The sequence below is a fragment of the Liolophura sinensis genome, chromosome 13, assembly GCF_032854445.1.
Source record: "Liolophura sinensis isolate JHLJ2023 chromosome 13, CUHK_Ljap_v2, whole genome shotgun sequence".
Taxonomy (NCBI): domain Eukaryota; kingdom Metazoa; phylum Mollusca; class Polyplacophora; order Chitonida; family Chitonidae; genus Liolophura; species Liolophura sinensis.
The window spans coordinates 18,573,714-18,591,207 of record NC_088307.1 but is presented as its reverse complement, the minus strand read 5'-3'; the positions used below and the strand labels follow the sequence as shown (position 1 = coordinate 18,591,207).

Below are 17,494 nucleotides of genomic sequence, written 5' to 3'. Positions count from 1 at the left end.
GTAACTCCCAGTGACAAGTACATACCATAAAGCAGGTACTCTCAGTGACAAGAACTTACCACAATGCAGATATTCCCAGTGACAAGAACGTACCATAAAGCAGATACTCCCACTGACAAGTACATACCACAAAGCAAATACTCCCAGTGACAAGTAAGTACCACAAAACAGATACTCCCAATGACAAGTCCCTACTACAAAGCAGGTACTCCCAGAGACTAGTACATATCACAAAGCAGATACTCCCAGTGAAAAGAATGTACCGGAAAGTAGACACAGCCAGTGACAAGTACATACCACAAAGTAGACACTCCCAGTGATAAGTATGTACCACAAAACAGATAATCCCAGTGACAAGAACGTGCCACAAAGCAGATACTCCCAGTGACAAGTTCGCACCACAAAGCAGATATTCCCAGTGACAAGTACGTACCACAAAGCAGATACTCCCAGTGACAAGTACGTGCCACAAAGCAGATAATCCCAGTGAAAAGTACATACCACAAAACAGATACTTCCAGTGACAAGTATGTACCACAAAGCAGATACTCCCAGTGACAAGAACATACCACAAAGTAAATACTCCCAGAGACAAGTATGTACCACACAGCAGATACTCCCAGTGACAAGAACATACCACAAAGCAAATACTCCCAGAGACAAGTATGTACCACAAAGCAGAGACTTCCAGTGACAAGAACATACCACAAAGCAAATACTCCCAGCAATAAGTACATACTACAAAGCAGGTATTCCCGGTGACAAGTACATACCACAAAGCATATATAGTCCCAGTGACAAGTACATATAACAACAGATACTCCCAGTGACAAGTACATACCACAAGTATATATAGTCCCAGTGACAAGTACATATCACAAGTATATAAAGTTCCAGTGACAAGTACATACCACAACAGATACTCCCAGTGACAAGTACATATTACAAAGCAGGTACATGTACTCTCACTAACAGTTCAAATGCATACAAAAATAAACAGGTTTTAGGGATTTCATGTTCATAACATACTGAAGTGAAACGATGTACAATTCTACTGAAAATTACATTTGTGGATATTTGCATGTAAAACTACCTGGATTCCTTTACGGGGGATCACAAGAATCAAGGGCCGTTGGTTCAAAAGTGTATTACGAGTTACGTCAGGTTTAAATCTTAACACCAGTCTCAGCCTACAACAAAAACTAATGGCACTTTAGTCCAGACTAAAGCTAAAAAACGCACATAACTGCTACATACACTTTTGAGCAAACTGGGACAAGATTCTCGGATTCCCGTTGAAAGTAAAGCTTCGCTGGCTTTGTGAAGTGTTTTATTAGGACCTAAGTTGCCAATGTGCATGTTAAAGTTACAGCTTTGACATACCACTGTTTAGTTATGTCAAACATGAGGATGACGCCATGGGTTGCCTTGTACACATCCACAAATTCTGCATCCAAGCAGGGCTCATCAACCTGGAGAAAGAAAAAAAGTACAAAATAAACATTTTAATACCACTTGTTTATTTATTTTGTTTATTTTAAATTCATTGGGTGGTTTAGGTTTTAGTCATACATACACCTTAGTTGAACCAACATGACTAACAGTCAAGATGATTTATTTATTTGACTGGTATTTTACACTGTACTCAAGAATATTTCAGTTATAAGATGACGGCCAGCATTAAGGTGGGAGGAAACCGGGCAGAGCCCAGGGGAAGCCCCACGACCATCTGTTGGTTGCTGGCATACTTTCCCACATACGGTTGTAGAGGAAGCCAGCATGAGCTGGACTTGAACTCACAGCGACCGTATCGGTGGGAGGCTCCTGGGTCATTGCGCCGTGGTGGCATGCTAATCTCCTTGACCACAGAGGCCCCCTAATCAAGTTAAAATGCTGATCGAAAAATGAAAAACCGATTTATCCAGTACTACCCTGATTCCTCAACCTTTTCCTACATGAAAAGAGCAACTATCAGTGCAATTAATGCAGTTTTTTAATTTGATTTTGGACAAAACTGTACATTCCTTAGGTTGGCCAAATTCGAAACGCACAAATTATGATTTTATCAGTCTACATAGAATTATGCTCTCAGAATCTATTTGAATATACACCTTTCAAACATGTGAAACAGATTGAAGACTTGCCCATAAAAAGCCAGCTACAAGTACAATGTAGATGACCCATGAAAATATGAAGATATTGGGGGGTATCACATTCACAGTCTGGTGAACATTGGCAGACATCAACACCATCTATCATCTCGTCACACAATCAATATTACACAAGCGTCCTAACATACACACACCACTGTGTACCTCTAGCACTACTATCAACAAGGAGGGAGGAGAGGGAGAGTTTTCATGTAATCATACAGTACACCAAAGTATACTGTTAAACAAAGGCAGAAGATATTTCCCTTCATCTCGAAATCTCTGCGAAATATGATTATTTTTGTGAATATGACTGAATGAATAAGGAATATAGTTACAGGTAAACTGCTTAGAATAAGTGATAATAATCATGCTAAAACTCAAAGCACAACAATACTGCACACAGTAATTTGCATGATATGCACCTGTCTCCTGAAGCTGACTGGGATACATATGGAAGTTACACATATACTGTGTAAATTTCTTAAGAAGGAATAAGCTCTTCTGAGCTTTACTTGCAACAATTATATATCGATATACCTGTATAATATTCATTTTCAGTATATTTCGTGTATACAATGTTTCTAATATTATTATCGCTATTATTTCTGTTATAGGTATAACTATAGTGTTGGTGAAGCACAAAATCAGATCAAATACCAGAACATTTACTTCATCATATAGTGTTCACATAATATATAATAAAATGATTTTGTTTTTATAATGTTTAGGATAAATCACAAGGTGTTTCAAGGGGGAACTACATGTACTGTATCTTTTGTACACGCAGTATACGAAGCCTTTAAATCATTATGGTTTCTTTTGAACAGCATGCAAATTATGCACATGTGTATACAGGCCAATGGGGCGGTCTAAAACTTTTCTTTCTCTCGATGAATTGTTGATTTTCCTTTGTGGTAATCAGCTAAAGTGGGTCGTAAAAGAAGTGTTCCTGACTGGGCAATGGATCGGTTTACACATGTCTGTGACAGACTGCACTATTATGGCCAAGTCCTCGTTCATTGATCTTGAAGGAACAGAGTTTTTTCCCCGACCACACTTAGGCAAAGAAAATTAAAACTGGCATTGTTAGTGTATAAATAGAAGCATGGCATTTGCTTTGGTGACCCAAAATTCTTGAATCAATAAATCTAAAACGCTTATTCCTAATATTTCCTCTTTTTTCTGTCATACCAACTGTCTCATATTACCCTAATAATAATTCCCAATTTCAGACACTGTCAAGCTGAATATTTCAACATACCCTAAATGACCACAAATTTCATCCATGACCAACTTTTTTTTTCCTGATCCTCAGAGCTCTATTAATTTTAACCGAAAGGTGTTTTGAGGTTTGCCTAGAACATGGGATTATATTCTGCTGAAAAATTAGAAGTTTCAGTGCCAAAAATAGTATTTTGTGACATTTATTTGCCTCTAAAAATCCACTTCTGTGGGCAAAATTTTAGGTCATTTAGGGTATTCCCAGAAATTTTGATGGCCTGATTTTCTATAAAAAATACAGCATACAGACTATTAAATTTTGGGCAATGTATTCAGAATGTATTTTCTACATGTATGGAATAATATAAATACAGCAACATTTCATCTCAAGTGGCTTTTCACCATACAGGTAAGTTCAGGTAATAATTGACTCCAATGATTTCAAAGAGCAATCAGTTTCTTTATTAACCAATATGAGACTTGAGGACGAGCTACACAGATGGAGCAAATGACAGTTGAATGCATCGTTTTCTTTTATGACATTGCAGTGCATGTGTATTTCATATACGTTTTATGAGCACACATACACCGATAATTGCGACGTAATAAAGGAAAGAACAAATGAGTTCATAGCTCTGGAGTTGCTGTGTTTATAGGAGTTTTACGAGTTCCCCAGTCACACTTCAGGCCCTCAAATGAGTTCATCCCCCCCCCCCACCCCCACTCCTCCAAAACCTACATTAATTAGCTACATGTAGGTTAAAAGCTTAATTACATTCTCACAAACCAGCAAGGACACTGCATGCTAAAACATCCTGTCTTTGATGAAATGATCCAATTTCAGACATCATATTTTTATACAGAAGCCAATGCAGTCATGCATGTGTCTCCCAAATGGGATTCACATAGCCGTATGCAAGAAATAAAAAATACCAAACTGACAACATAATCACTACACTCTTCCATCTCGAAAGGGTCCAAAATTGCCTTCGAACTGAAGAGTGAAAAAGCACTGATTGTATAACACACAGACATTTTTGTTGTTGATGCACTATAAATTTCCACACTGTTAGTTTGCACCTAGTTAAAATATATTAGAATTTGGTCAGTTTTGGACAGATCTGATAACCTTTTTTTTGCCAGTCTTACTTTCTGCCTCCCTGCAGGTTACCAAGGTAACCAAAAACTGAGACTTCCCTTCCAGCAACCACACCTCAAAAAAAAAATGGCTGTTGTACTTGAAGGTAATTGTTTATTTGATATGTTGTAGAGGAAAGTGTAAGCTGCGTGTGGTGGTATGGCATGGTACCACGCGAAAGTTAAGGCATATACACTTTTCAGATTGAAGCTGACAAATTTACTGCATGAACAGCAAGGAAAATAAACGCACTCGTATAACTTAAAATACTTCTGTCCTGTGCCACCTTGATACTCATAGGCTACCATATTCGAAACAACAACAACAACACAAGTATGTACATGTAAACATACATGCTCTCTATTATAAGAGTAAGTCAATTTTGACAGTATACATGCATAACATTACAAAATGTCTGTGAATTGTAATGGGGACCTGTTTAAAACACCTGGCTGCAGGACCTTTGACTTCAAATGTTCCTTTCCCAGCTCAGTTTTCAGAAATACACATATCTATACTTTTCCATTTACTAATCTGGAACTTGGTCTTTCCAAATGTGCTGTCCTCAACATGTCAAAGCTATACGCTACAAAAACATGCTTCCTGTAATCCTTCAGTCATTCTTACTTCATATCACCTAGTTATTCGTGAATAATAAAAACCGTACCGTTACCAGTAACACAAACGTATCTGTTACATAGGTGACAAGCCAAATTTCGCTAACCCACATCTTCAGTTTGAATCACCCGCTCTCGGCATCATTCGGAAAAAGATAAACTCATGGAATTTGATTGAAACCAATGAGATGTACACCATCTAAAGGGTGATTGAGAGGTTGTTTGGGAGTATTAACTTTAATTTGTGTGTTAATAATGTACACCATCTAAAAGTCGATGGACAAGTTGTTTGGGAGTAATAACTTTAATTTGTGCGTTAATAATGAACAGAAATAATCTATAATCAATTATATTGTGAAAAGAGATGGTCTTAATTTTGGGAAGAGCAGCCAAGTCTCCCTAGCAACAAAGTCAACCAATGGCGGTGAAGTTCTGATGCTGTCTGAGTGGATGGGTCTGATAGATTTGTGTTATTCGTGATGCTATGGCCTTTATTATTCCCACATAATTCCCACATGATATGAATTCAGTATAACTTTAAGATCACAGGACACCTCTTTTTGTGGCATACAGTGTTGGCACTTTGAAGACAGCACAGGTGACACAACCGCGTTCCAGGTTAGTGAGTGTAACGGTTCAGAGTGGTTAATTTGGAAGCTAAGTTGGGGACATGGCTAACTGATCTCAAAGCTAACGTCTCATAAAAGAGAGTACGGTGTTAGAATAGAAACTGATGGATTGTAACATCGTGGACTTTCCCACCAGCACCACCTCACGGGATTAATAAATATGCCATGTCCCCATTAACGTAAGAACTTTATTAAATTTGGACAGTGATTTAAATTATTACGGGATACAGCTTAGATAATTCAAGCTGAAATTCTCAACGGCTGTTATAATGCCCTAATTGATTACAGATGTGGTAACATGACTTGAACAATAATAGGACATGTATTTAACGAACCTTGATGTGAGATAATTATTAAGAGCCGAAGCATTAGAGTCAATCAAATCAGTGGGCAAAATTTTATGTATTTGATGCATACTGTACACTTTAAGTTTAATTTGCATTAGGCGTTCAGTTACATGACAAAGGATACATGACAAGGTATTGTAAAACAAGTATTAAGGTTTTATAGGGACTTATGCAAAAAAAAAGTCATATTTTAATAACCCTGTTTATATTTCAAACATATTTCCCTCACTAATCAGGAATTTTCGGAAATGATGGATTCAAGGTGTCAACCTTATAGGCTCACAACTGACTGTTTCATTCTGGGTGAACAAAAAAAAAAAAAAAATGCAGAGCCCACATACTGACCACATCTAGGCACCTGACAAACCTTCTGGTAAAAGCTGGAGTTGAACACATGACCTCACTATTCAAAATGCTACTGATTCCATCCAAAATGAGGCAGGTTACAGACCAATTATCCAGCAAGGTTCCAATACTTGCCAAATGTAGAGAGAGGCCAATTATTTGGGTAGCCTTTTACCCCTTGAGCAGTCAAGAGGACAGCAGATTGTTTACATTGTGTGACTTGTGCGACTTTTTTTATGAGCAGGGCTGTAACAGGCCAGAACTGTTATATAGATTTCGTCTTAAGCTTTGGAGTCCCGCATGAGCACTAGGCTCCACGGACGGCTGCCGGGGGAAGCGTAATGGATTTTGCGTACGGAGAGGAAGCCATGCGAGACCTAATCCAAGCAGCAACGGGGGGAAAACTAAATCAAAAGATCAATGGCGATAGAACTAGAGCACTGAGCAAATCATGCAATTCTAACAGAGGGCTACTCTACTTAGGCCTGGCCCTAAAATGTGATTAGACCCTGATCAGCCCCTGGTGGATACATGCACATATACGTACTGTACACATCTGAATTCTTACAGAGAGGCACAACTTAATATGTGCCAGTACCTATGCACATATGAACAGTTTTCCACCTCAATAGACATTTGAGCTTAAACTTTAAGTTTTGTGCTTTCTCCTGTCAACCATTGTTTTTCACTGAGCGTGAATACTTGGAAAATGGAGAACTTGAAACTTGAATATATTTGCAAATATGCAATTTTTTCTATACCAGTACTTTGATCAATGAAAATTGATGTTGTACAGACAGATGAATGGTTAAGCTAGGATAACTTTATTAGATCTCAGCCCTGCAAATAACTTTTTGAGGCATGGCGGACAAATTTTAAAACCTGTTCAACCCAAATAGCATTTTGAATATGTTATTAACAGGTGAAACTTGTCAGATACCCCTTAATTTGTATCTGACAAGATGGTATTTCACCCCTGACAATGTTCTTGTCAGGCTGTTTATTTGCAGGCTTGAAATCGCCAAAAAGTGAAGATTGAATTCAATTACAAATACTAAGTATGCACTTTAATTTATACATCAGCTCTTCAATGAAATTTGATTTGGGATATCTGGGAGATCGTGATGAGGCAGAGATCAACCATGCTGACTTACATAAAAATGTGTCATGTTTTTCTGATTCAACAATTCTGATAACTCTAAAGACTACAAATGCACACATGTTGTGTCAAGCTTTGAAAACCATTCACAATGTATACTCCATGTGTTTTTAATAAATATGAGAGTTTCAGGTTTGGTCTGGTTGCTTTTCTGTATGATCAATTATGAATTTTTCACTATGAACTGCAATGTACACAGTATGTACATTCTCAAAAAGACAAGACTCTGCAGCCAACAATGAACCTATAGTACATGTGAGTAGTGTCTCAAAAAAAGATAAGATTTATTTACCTGATTGGTGTTTAATTATTCCACCCATTATGATGGGTGGACACCGAGCAAAGCCCATGGAAACCAACAACCATCTGCAGCATGAGCTGGACTTGAACTAACATCGACCACACTGGTGAGAGGCTCGCTTACCATCTCAGCTAACTAATTCAATGTACCCCGACTATTTTTTCAAACTTTATTAGATCATAACAAAACATATTTCATATTTTAAGGCCTTCAACAAATTCAATTTACAAAAACTGCAAGCTTTCCAAATTAGTAAAGAGCAGAAAAATCTGAAATGAGTCCTTAGAATGAAGATGAAAAACATGCCTGAAAATAATATCATCCATCCAATCTTCTTTGCAAAACAGTATATATGAAGCTAGAGGCTCAACCTTGGCTAAAATCGTACTACTGCCGCAGAGAACAGGCTGTCAAAATTTTATTGATTGTATGTATATATTTAAGAGTTTAATTTGGACTACTCTGATTTCTCAACCGTTTTGCATATGAAAGATCAAGTTTCATTTGATTTTGGAGACAGAACTACATGTACACTAGTTGGATTGGCTAGTCTCAGGGTTTCACAAACAGTCTAATCTTACAATGTATAAGTCAACACAGAATAATGCCTTCAGAATATACCTGAATAAACATCTTGCAAACACACTGAAAGGTTGAAGAATTACAGTACAATTAACACAGGCTAAAGCCCCAGATTACATCTAGAATATGAGCCCCAGACTAAGACTCACCACAGACTGTGCTGATTCAGCTAGTTTCAGACCCTCAGCTTTCTTCTTCTTCTTGCCCTTGTCCACAACATCCCAGACCTCCACTTTAACAACATCGTCCGTTGTTTTATAGTTCCACTGGATACTGGCCACCTGACAAATGAAATATTTTCAAAATTCCAATGTGTAAAATCTATTTTTATAACCATGGTCATCAGGGTGAAAGAGGAATATTACGCATGTGTAAATTAAAAATCAGACCATATCATGCCAGTAATCTGACTTTAATGAAACAGGGTGCAAGACAAAATGAACTTGTTTTGCTACAATAAATTCCTTAACAGACCTTTAAATTTATGGAGCTGATTTTCTGACATGTGCATGTATATTCCACATCTCACCCAAATAAATTCCTTTCTATTTTTCAATAAAACTTTTACTTTGGACAGGCTTTGAGACATTCATTTTCATGTTATTTTTTAACAATGTTTAAGTTATTAAAGTCTTTAGCATAAAGAAAAGTGCTCAGTAAGAATGACTCAGATGAAAAACACAACAAAAACACTGTGAATACATAAATAAAACAATGAACCAGAACAATAGAGGATTAAAAGCAAGTAAGAGTACAAGAATATCAAGAGGTACAAAAGATTTATATGTATAAAAATTATTTGCTCGATGTCTGAACACTGTAAGAAGGTGTTGCAAATTGTTCAAAACACAATTCTCCCCTCAACAAGAGACAGATAGATGGAGGAGCAAAATTATAGGTTGTCTCTTTTTGTATCCATGACAGAAAAAACCTGTACAATATTATCCATAAACTGCCAAGCGGCAACCACAAACCTCTTAAAGTTAGCGGTTTTTCTTTCTGCATTTTGTTTCCTATGCCACCATATCTGAATGATGATGAAAAATTTCAAACAAATTGATTCTTCCTTGCTGACAAACTGTGCATGCTAGCGAAAGTTCCCATGCATCAAAGTCCCTAATGCGGTGAACCCAGACAACTTCCTTCATTCCTGACCAGAATGTCTACGATCGATTAGGAGCTCCAAAAAATCCTAATATAACCAATACATCTTTGTAACCGCTCAGTATCTGTGGATCTGTTGACAGTTATGGTCATATATTTCAACCATTTTTTTTTTTCTATTTGTATCACTAAAACACATAAACATAAAATTATTGGGGAAATTTATCTCCTCAACATTCAATATTAAAAGAAAATGGGCTACATCCACATGAATACTTGACACCAATTCCTCCGATTTCACTGGTGTATTCTTTCTGAGCAAGAAAAGGAGGTTTGTCCTTTACTGGTTTACACAATTTCAACAGGCCTAATGTACATGTACAGAAATATAAAACTGGACAGCGAGTGCATTAAGGAGTGTTTGCTTAAATGTCAGTCTACATCAACGCAAGGCTTATTAACCATCATACTTTATATTCCTTCGTGTACATACATGTGATGATCGAACGATAGCTTGATTTGCATAATGGTGATCTAATAATTTGTAAATCCTTTCCAGGATTCAAGGCTATTAAACACTGGTAAGCTGGTCCAAAGCCAGTGGAATTTTGGTCAGGTCAGTAGAGTTAAAACAAGCATTCGTTTGATATTCCCATGCTTTATCAACTATTACTTCTTGAAGTCACATGTACGAGTGACCTACATTGATGAACAATCACATAAAAATATGGCTCCTACTAGATACAACGTATTTATGTGTACGTGTATTAAAAAAATCAAAAAAAAATCTGATTTTAGTGGACCGATCGGGTTGCCCACAACAGACAACTTTTTAATGATCGCCTTGACTATCTCTTTTTTAAAGAAACAACAACAACAACAAGGACAGTCTGAACTTAGTTACAGCTCTACCTGGTTTTCTCCATCCATAAAATTGAATGGCATGGTATATAATTGAATCAAAACTGACTGACTGACTGATTTTTTTCTGGTTTCATTAAAGTCACTTTCAGCACCACTTAAATGAATTAACAACACATACAACGATCACGGCAATCCAACTTCCTGTGGAATTCCTCCATTCCTCCACTAACCTGTATCTCATCGGTGGGGATGTACTCCTCTTTGAACTTCTGACCCTGGAGGCGGTAAAACAGACAGGTTTTCCCCACGTTTCTGTCCCCTCGGATCACCAGTTTCACTGAAGGCAACAAAAGTACAATTTCAACATGTTTTACTAAACTGGCTAAATACTATCAGTTACATGTATGGTAAATAACCTAAAATTTTCTAAAAAAAAATTGCATTTTTATAAGCAAATCAACGTCACAAACATTACTTTTTGTTCTGAACTTATATTTTTCCTGGACCCCTGTGGCCGAGGTAGTTAGCACACCAGCACGGCACAACGATCCAGGAGCCAATGACCCAGTGCAGTCGCTGTAAGTCTAAGTCCAGCTCATGCTGGCTTCCTATCTGGCCGTACCTGGGAAGGTCTGTCATCAACCTGCAGATGGTCGTGGGTTTCCCCCAAGCCTTGCCCGGTTTCTTCTCACCATAATGCTGGTCACCATAATGTAAGTGAAATATTCTTGAGTATGGCATAAAACACCAATCTAGTACATAGACACATTTTTGCAGAAGGATATATCAACACAAATGTGCTTTCCCAGCAAGCCATTAAAGGCACCTTTCTACGATCAATAGAACTCTCCAAATCAGGTACAATCTGTAACTTTATAGTCATGGGCATAAGAAAACTTGCCAGACTGTGAATATGGCTGATGTTGTCTGAAGTCATACATGTACAGTACTCATTTATTCGCTCCAAAAACCAAACAATAAAATTCAAGTTGTCCAAAGGATTCAACTCTGAAACACACATAAACTACCTGTAAGACAAAACTATCCAGTTACATGTAACCTTTACAAAGATATAAATAGCAAGGTATAAAAAGAAAGATCAAAGGCTGTCAGCCTACTGTTTAAAAAGCAAAAAATGCATGGCTTTCCAATCAGAATTTGCTCACACACAAGAACTTGGCTTTGTCCCTGGCAACAATTAGGCCACCGACAATTTAACATCACAAACTCGTACTTTTCACATTTCAAAACTGATGTGCAAAAAACATGAGGAATTCTGAAACCCAGAGTCAAACCAGAATCTTTATTTGATTGTACTAATCAGCATAATCCCAACTCCTCTTAATCACTGTCTCTTCTGTTTGTTTACCACTGGTCTTTTATAGAGGTTATCATCGATCGCCACCAACTCAAGCAATCAGGTTTTCGCGCACAGACCGTTAAACCCCACGTGGTATTTGCTGATATTAATTAACCCAAGAGACAAAATCACGAAGGCGTAGATGAACTAGCGTCCAATAAGAGGCTGTCTTAAACAGCTGCTTGCCCAACATTTTATAATTTCCATGACATTGATTTTCGTAGAGCTGATAACATGATAGAAAGGGTCTGAAGTGTAGTACATAAATACATGCATGTATATAGTTCAATGCATATGCCTTGAGCAGATGCCAGCATATGAACCCTGCATACATACTATCCTAACTGTACATGAAACAGATAAAAACCTGGTGTGACTTTATCACATGTAGTGGTATAAGCAGGCACAGATAATAGACTATCTGCATAGTAAAATTTATTTCATAAATTTGATTGAGATTTAATTTTGCACTAAATGTTATTTCACTTTAAAGCGATACAGAATTGATTCTGACTGGCTGGTGTGAGAGGCAGCTGAATTTTAGGTATGGTATATTTATTCAAGCTTGACCAAGGCTGCTGGCTTTAGCCCTTGGGGCCCTATCTTCACTGTCTGTCAGCCAATCAGCATCAATTCTGTATCCCTTTAACAAACGAAGTGGACGTGCAGCAATATTCCACACTTGACAAAAATATGTCTAAATAATAAAGTATTGCAACCATATAAAATACACACACATGAATGTTTTGAACTGAAGGGTAGGAAGATTGACCAAAAGAAACATTTTTCACCTCTCAATTGAGAGCACAATATTTACATGTATGTTTTCAACTTCAGACTTAACAATTTGCACTAAACATGTGAATGTATATCCTCTGTTAAAAAATGCTGTCAGGAAACAAAAAACAGTTTGTGGTGCCAACTGATATCAGAAGATTATGAGGCTTCAAACCTAGACGCTTTAAAATTAGCAAAATGTAGAAGATGTGGACTTAAGTACTGAAACATGAAATGATGGAATCGGCCAAGAGGAGCAATTTCTCTGCGTGCCACAATATGTCGCATGTCAGAGGGGGTGAAGAGCTCCGCGCTGGACCGATGCTGCCTGACCGTGAGTGGTGTTTTGTCCAGGACGCAAGCTGCATCAAATGAGGTGAGTGACATGGACATATCCATCAGGAGGCCTTCCAAAAGAGGCCCGAATACAGAGTGACGCATGGGTCAGTGGCAAATGGAGAAGGTGATGAGTTCAATTAACAGAGGTATCAGATTTGTGAATTTCCTCGCTGTCAGCGGGAGCCTTTACAGACAATATTGATCCGTTTATACAGTCAATGTGGAGCCTGTCAGAGGGCTGGCAAACAGATAAGACAATATACCAGAAGAGTATATTAAACGTTTATGTATATGTAGTCTGTACACTTTTAGTGTATATCTAACGGAGACAATACAAATCCTTCCATTATACATGTTGGTGGCTGGGAAATAAAGAAGAAAATAAAGTTTTAAACACAGCAAGCATGACTATATGTATACATGTACAAAGAAACATGCACAAGCATACACACTGATACATTTACATGTAGATCAATTTTACACTGCCATCATTCTCAAGAATCACAAAGTTGCAGAATTTTTTTCTTTCCATTTAGTCGTCCTTATTTATTGGATTGGAGTTTTACGACGCACTCAAGAATATTTCACTTATACGAAGATGGCCAGTATAATGGTGAGAAGAAACCGGGCAGGGCTGGGTGGAAACCCACAACCATCTGCAGGTTGCTGACAGACCTTCCCATGTATGGCAGGGGAGGACGTCAGCATGAGTTGGACATTTTTTGTATTTTGTTTTTCTCTATAGATTTAGGACATTCTGACCGAAAAATGCTGCCTTATTTGGCTAATCAAGGCATTGATCAAATTACCCTTGCCCTTGGCAACATATCCGAACTTTTACCAGTATAAACTGGACAGTGCTGATAAGTATAACAGACTCCAGAGGCCCTTATCTTCCTCATAATATCAACACCAGCAACTAACACTTTTAAAGCAAATATCAACAAGTCAATATGACCTTATAACTGGGTAGTTTCCTTAATTCACACCCATCTAGCAAATCAGACATGTATCTTCACAACACACAAGTTTACTGAGAGAAGAATGTAGTGAATAAATGTCAAAGGTTATAGCCAATCAGTCTAGGATTATTGATCACAATCACAACAACCTAGATGTGTAGATAGTTCCTGGTCACAAGATCAAGCCAAGCTCAGCAGCTAGCCTACCACATTCTCGGCTTTTATCTCAACTGACACATATGTATAGTTAAAGTGGCAATCCAAACTCGGCTACTGGCAAAACTTTCAGTAGCAATACTTCATTTCACATATGGGGATATCTGGAAATCCTTTCAGATATTTTGAAATCTTCTTCAGATATCTTTTTTTGAAATATCTGAAATTCACTTTAAATCTAGAACAAATTGTGTCCTACACATATAACATTTTGTACAAGACGTGCATTTCAAAATTAATTTTCATCTGATGAATCCGAGCCTCCTTATTTGATATGTGCCGCATATAAGCCGGGCGCATGTTCAGAAAATAGATGCTTGCAGACTCTTCATAGTAAACTGGGTTGTTTTCAATTATCACACCAATAATCATGGGTTTCCTCCAGTCCCTACCTGATTTCCTCCCGCCATTATAAGTGAGTGAGCGAGTGAGTGCTTGAGGTTTCACGTCATACTTTTTTTTCAGTCATATGACGACGAAGGAATCCTTAGAGTGCACGTAATGTGCCTCCTTGTTGCAGGACGGATTTCCACCGCTCTAGTGCTGCTTCACTGAGACGACTGACCGAAGCCAAGTAAGCCGCCCCACTCGAGCCTTTATACTGATACGGGTCAACCAGTCGTTGCACTATCCCCTTAACGCTGAATGCCCAGCGAGGAAGTTACAACTTCCTCTTTTCAAACTCTTAGATGTAACCGTAAATCTACCGCACCCAACGTGGACACTCTACCAACTGCGCTATCGGGTCCGGTCCCCCCACATTATGACGGCCACCAATAAAATACATTCTTGAATGTGGTGTAAACAATACACATACATAAATGAATATCACAAAAACATAAATGTTTGCAAACCCTTTGCAATTCATCAATATTCTCCCTGATTTGGCTGACGTTTTAAGTCAGGAGGACCTCCCAAGTGCCTAGCTAGGGGCTGTGGTTTACTCTGGGCATTCCGGCCTTCCCTTACCCATACACCTTAACCTTAACAAGATGACGACTGGGCCATTCCCTTACCTTATTCATCTTGAACATGACTGGCACTGATGAGTGCAAACCACATATCAAATAAATACTTAAAAGTAGTGTCACCATAAAGAGAAATATCAAGGTAGCACATGAGTTTTTATAAATGTCAATTGAAAGATCTTCTGTCCCTAGTCTGAAAACTGAATTACTATGTGATACCTTCAACACTCTGGCTACTATGTCCGGCATATATCAAAAGCATCCATGGTCCACATATGACATATATGTAGCTAAACATGCAGCCCTGATGATGTACCATAAAGCCCAAATCCTACATTCACATGCATCTACACCTATGAAGCCTTGTTGGCAACAGTCTTCCTGTCAGCTGACCGAAGACAAGCTTTAACAACGTAGGAGGTGCCATTATCCACTCCGTCATGTCCGTCAGTGAGGGTCGAAGGTGGTGATAAATGTCAAATGTTAGACTCAGTGGTTAGGACATTATTGATCACATTCAGAACAACCTAGGTTTAGCAGCCTGCCGCAGATCATATTCCCCTGCGTTATCTTGCCTGTATCTGTGTGAGCTAAGCCAATATTTCTATGTCCTACACTGCCGTGCACACCAATTCAAACTAAATTCCCCCACCCCCTGATGTTCTACACTCCAGCAATAACCAAGACAAGCATTATGGCCCAGTTTCTTCAGAGCAAAACTTGAATTACTTCAAGTGGCTAAACCTAAGATTTTTGGCAAAAAATTGATTATCGCAAATCCAATCAAACTTTTGCTGTTATTTTTGAAAAGCTCAATAATTATTTTTCACATAAAAAAGATCAGCATCATGTGTTTGCAGGTTTCCATTCAAAATTGGTAATGACTTCATAAAATTTATAATACGGATTAAAACTTTTTCAAATTTAGATTCATTTTACCATCGTAAGTACATGTAGTACAGGTAATATGAATGCTGAAAGACAATCAGACACCAGACATAACGCCTCATTCTGTCTGCATAGACACCAGACATGACACCTTACCCAGTTAGCATAGACATCAGGGATGACACCTCTTTCAGTTAGCATACAGACATCAGACATGGTACCTCACTCAGTCACTGTACACACCACACATACCACTCAGCATACAGACATCAGAGATAACACCTCTCATTCATTTAGCATAGACACCAGGCATGACACCTTACCAGTCAGTGCACAGACACCAGAGATGACACCTCACCTGTCGATGCACAGACACCAGAGATGACACCACACACAGATAGCATACAGACATCAGACACGAAACCTCACTCAGTAAGTGTACACACAACACATGACACACTACTCATTTGGCATACGGACATCAGGGATGAGACCTCATTCAGCTGGCATACAGGCATCAGAGATGACACCTCACCTGTCAGTGCACAGAGACCAGAGGTGACACCTCACTCAGTTAGCATACAGGCATCAGACATGACACCTCACTCAGTCAGTGTACACACCAGACTCGACACACTACTCAACTGGCATACAGACATCAGTTCCCGTAAATCATTCAGAGTTTAGCCTATGATTTTAAAAAGTGTGTCCCATGATTCACTGTGTCTAGCTGTTATTCTTGGTACCTGGACACAGCTGGGAAGCAGACAGGGTGTGAGGAGTGTGTTCACAGGATTGCAATACCTGTGACAAGACCAATTAACACGCTCATGCTTCACTGAACATGCAACTGTTAGCTCTAGTAGAATCGCTACACAGCTACTGACAGATTGCACATCTCAGGTACGGTGTGCCGAGTGACAAATAAGTGTCTAGTGTAAAGTAAACAAATACCCACATGAGTTTTAAAAGCGAATTTACAAGTATAAATTCAACACTTCAGTGCTCCAACTTACCGGGATTATGTTCAGCTTTACAGGTTTGCCCTTGTTGGAGTGAGCAAATCCATTTTCAGGCAATATGCTTTTATCAGAGCTTGTGATCACACCTTACCAGCTAACAACAGCATTCGTTATATGGAAATTTAGCGGGTATAGGAGCCAAACTACATGTAGAACCTATTGAGTATTCAGATATAAACAGCCGAGTTGTATTGATATCATGGCTAATCCCAACCTTTTGCACAGCTCTAGGTATAGTCTTTGAAGTTTCGACATTGTTTAGGAGACCCATCAATCACAGCATTGTTAAGGAGACCTAATCCGATCACCTGATGTTTTGGCAATTGTTTTTAATTCTACTCACTGTAATTGGGTCACTGAAATACACGACTACATGGCTTTACTGAAATAGTTTAGTAGCAAAGTCAAAAGTTATCTCACGAAAATTACTGTACATGCATTTCACTAGGCACATGGGTGTATGTAAATGAATGGACTTCCATCTGATAGTCTAGATTCGGCA

General features: G+C 38.4%; 1 protein-coding gene across 1 annotated transcript in view; it reads right to left on the bottom strand.

Annotated features, from left to right (window-relative positions):
* LOC135480526 (rab-like protein 6) overlaps nucleotides 1-17,494 on the bottom strand; it is a 44,777-nt gene that overhangs the window by 15,986 nt on the left and 11,297 nt on the right. Inside the window, exons 2-4 of the mRNA XM_064760379.1 lie at nucleotides 10,691-10,797; nucleotides 8,642-8,773; nucleotides 1,384-1,472 (exon numbers count right to left, since the gene is read on the bottom strand). Of these exons, the coding sequence (XP_064616449.1) occupies nucleotides 1,384-1,472; nucleotides 8,642-8,773; nucleotides 10,691-10,797 (328 nt within the window). The remainder of the gene's footprint in view (nucleotides 1-1,383; nucleotides 1,473-8,641; nucleotides 8,774-10,690; nucleotides 10,798-17,494) is intronic.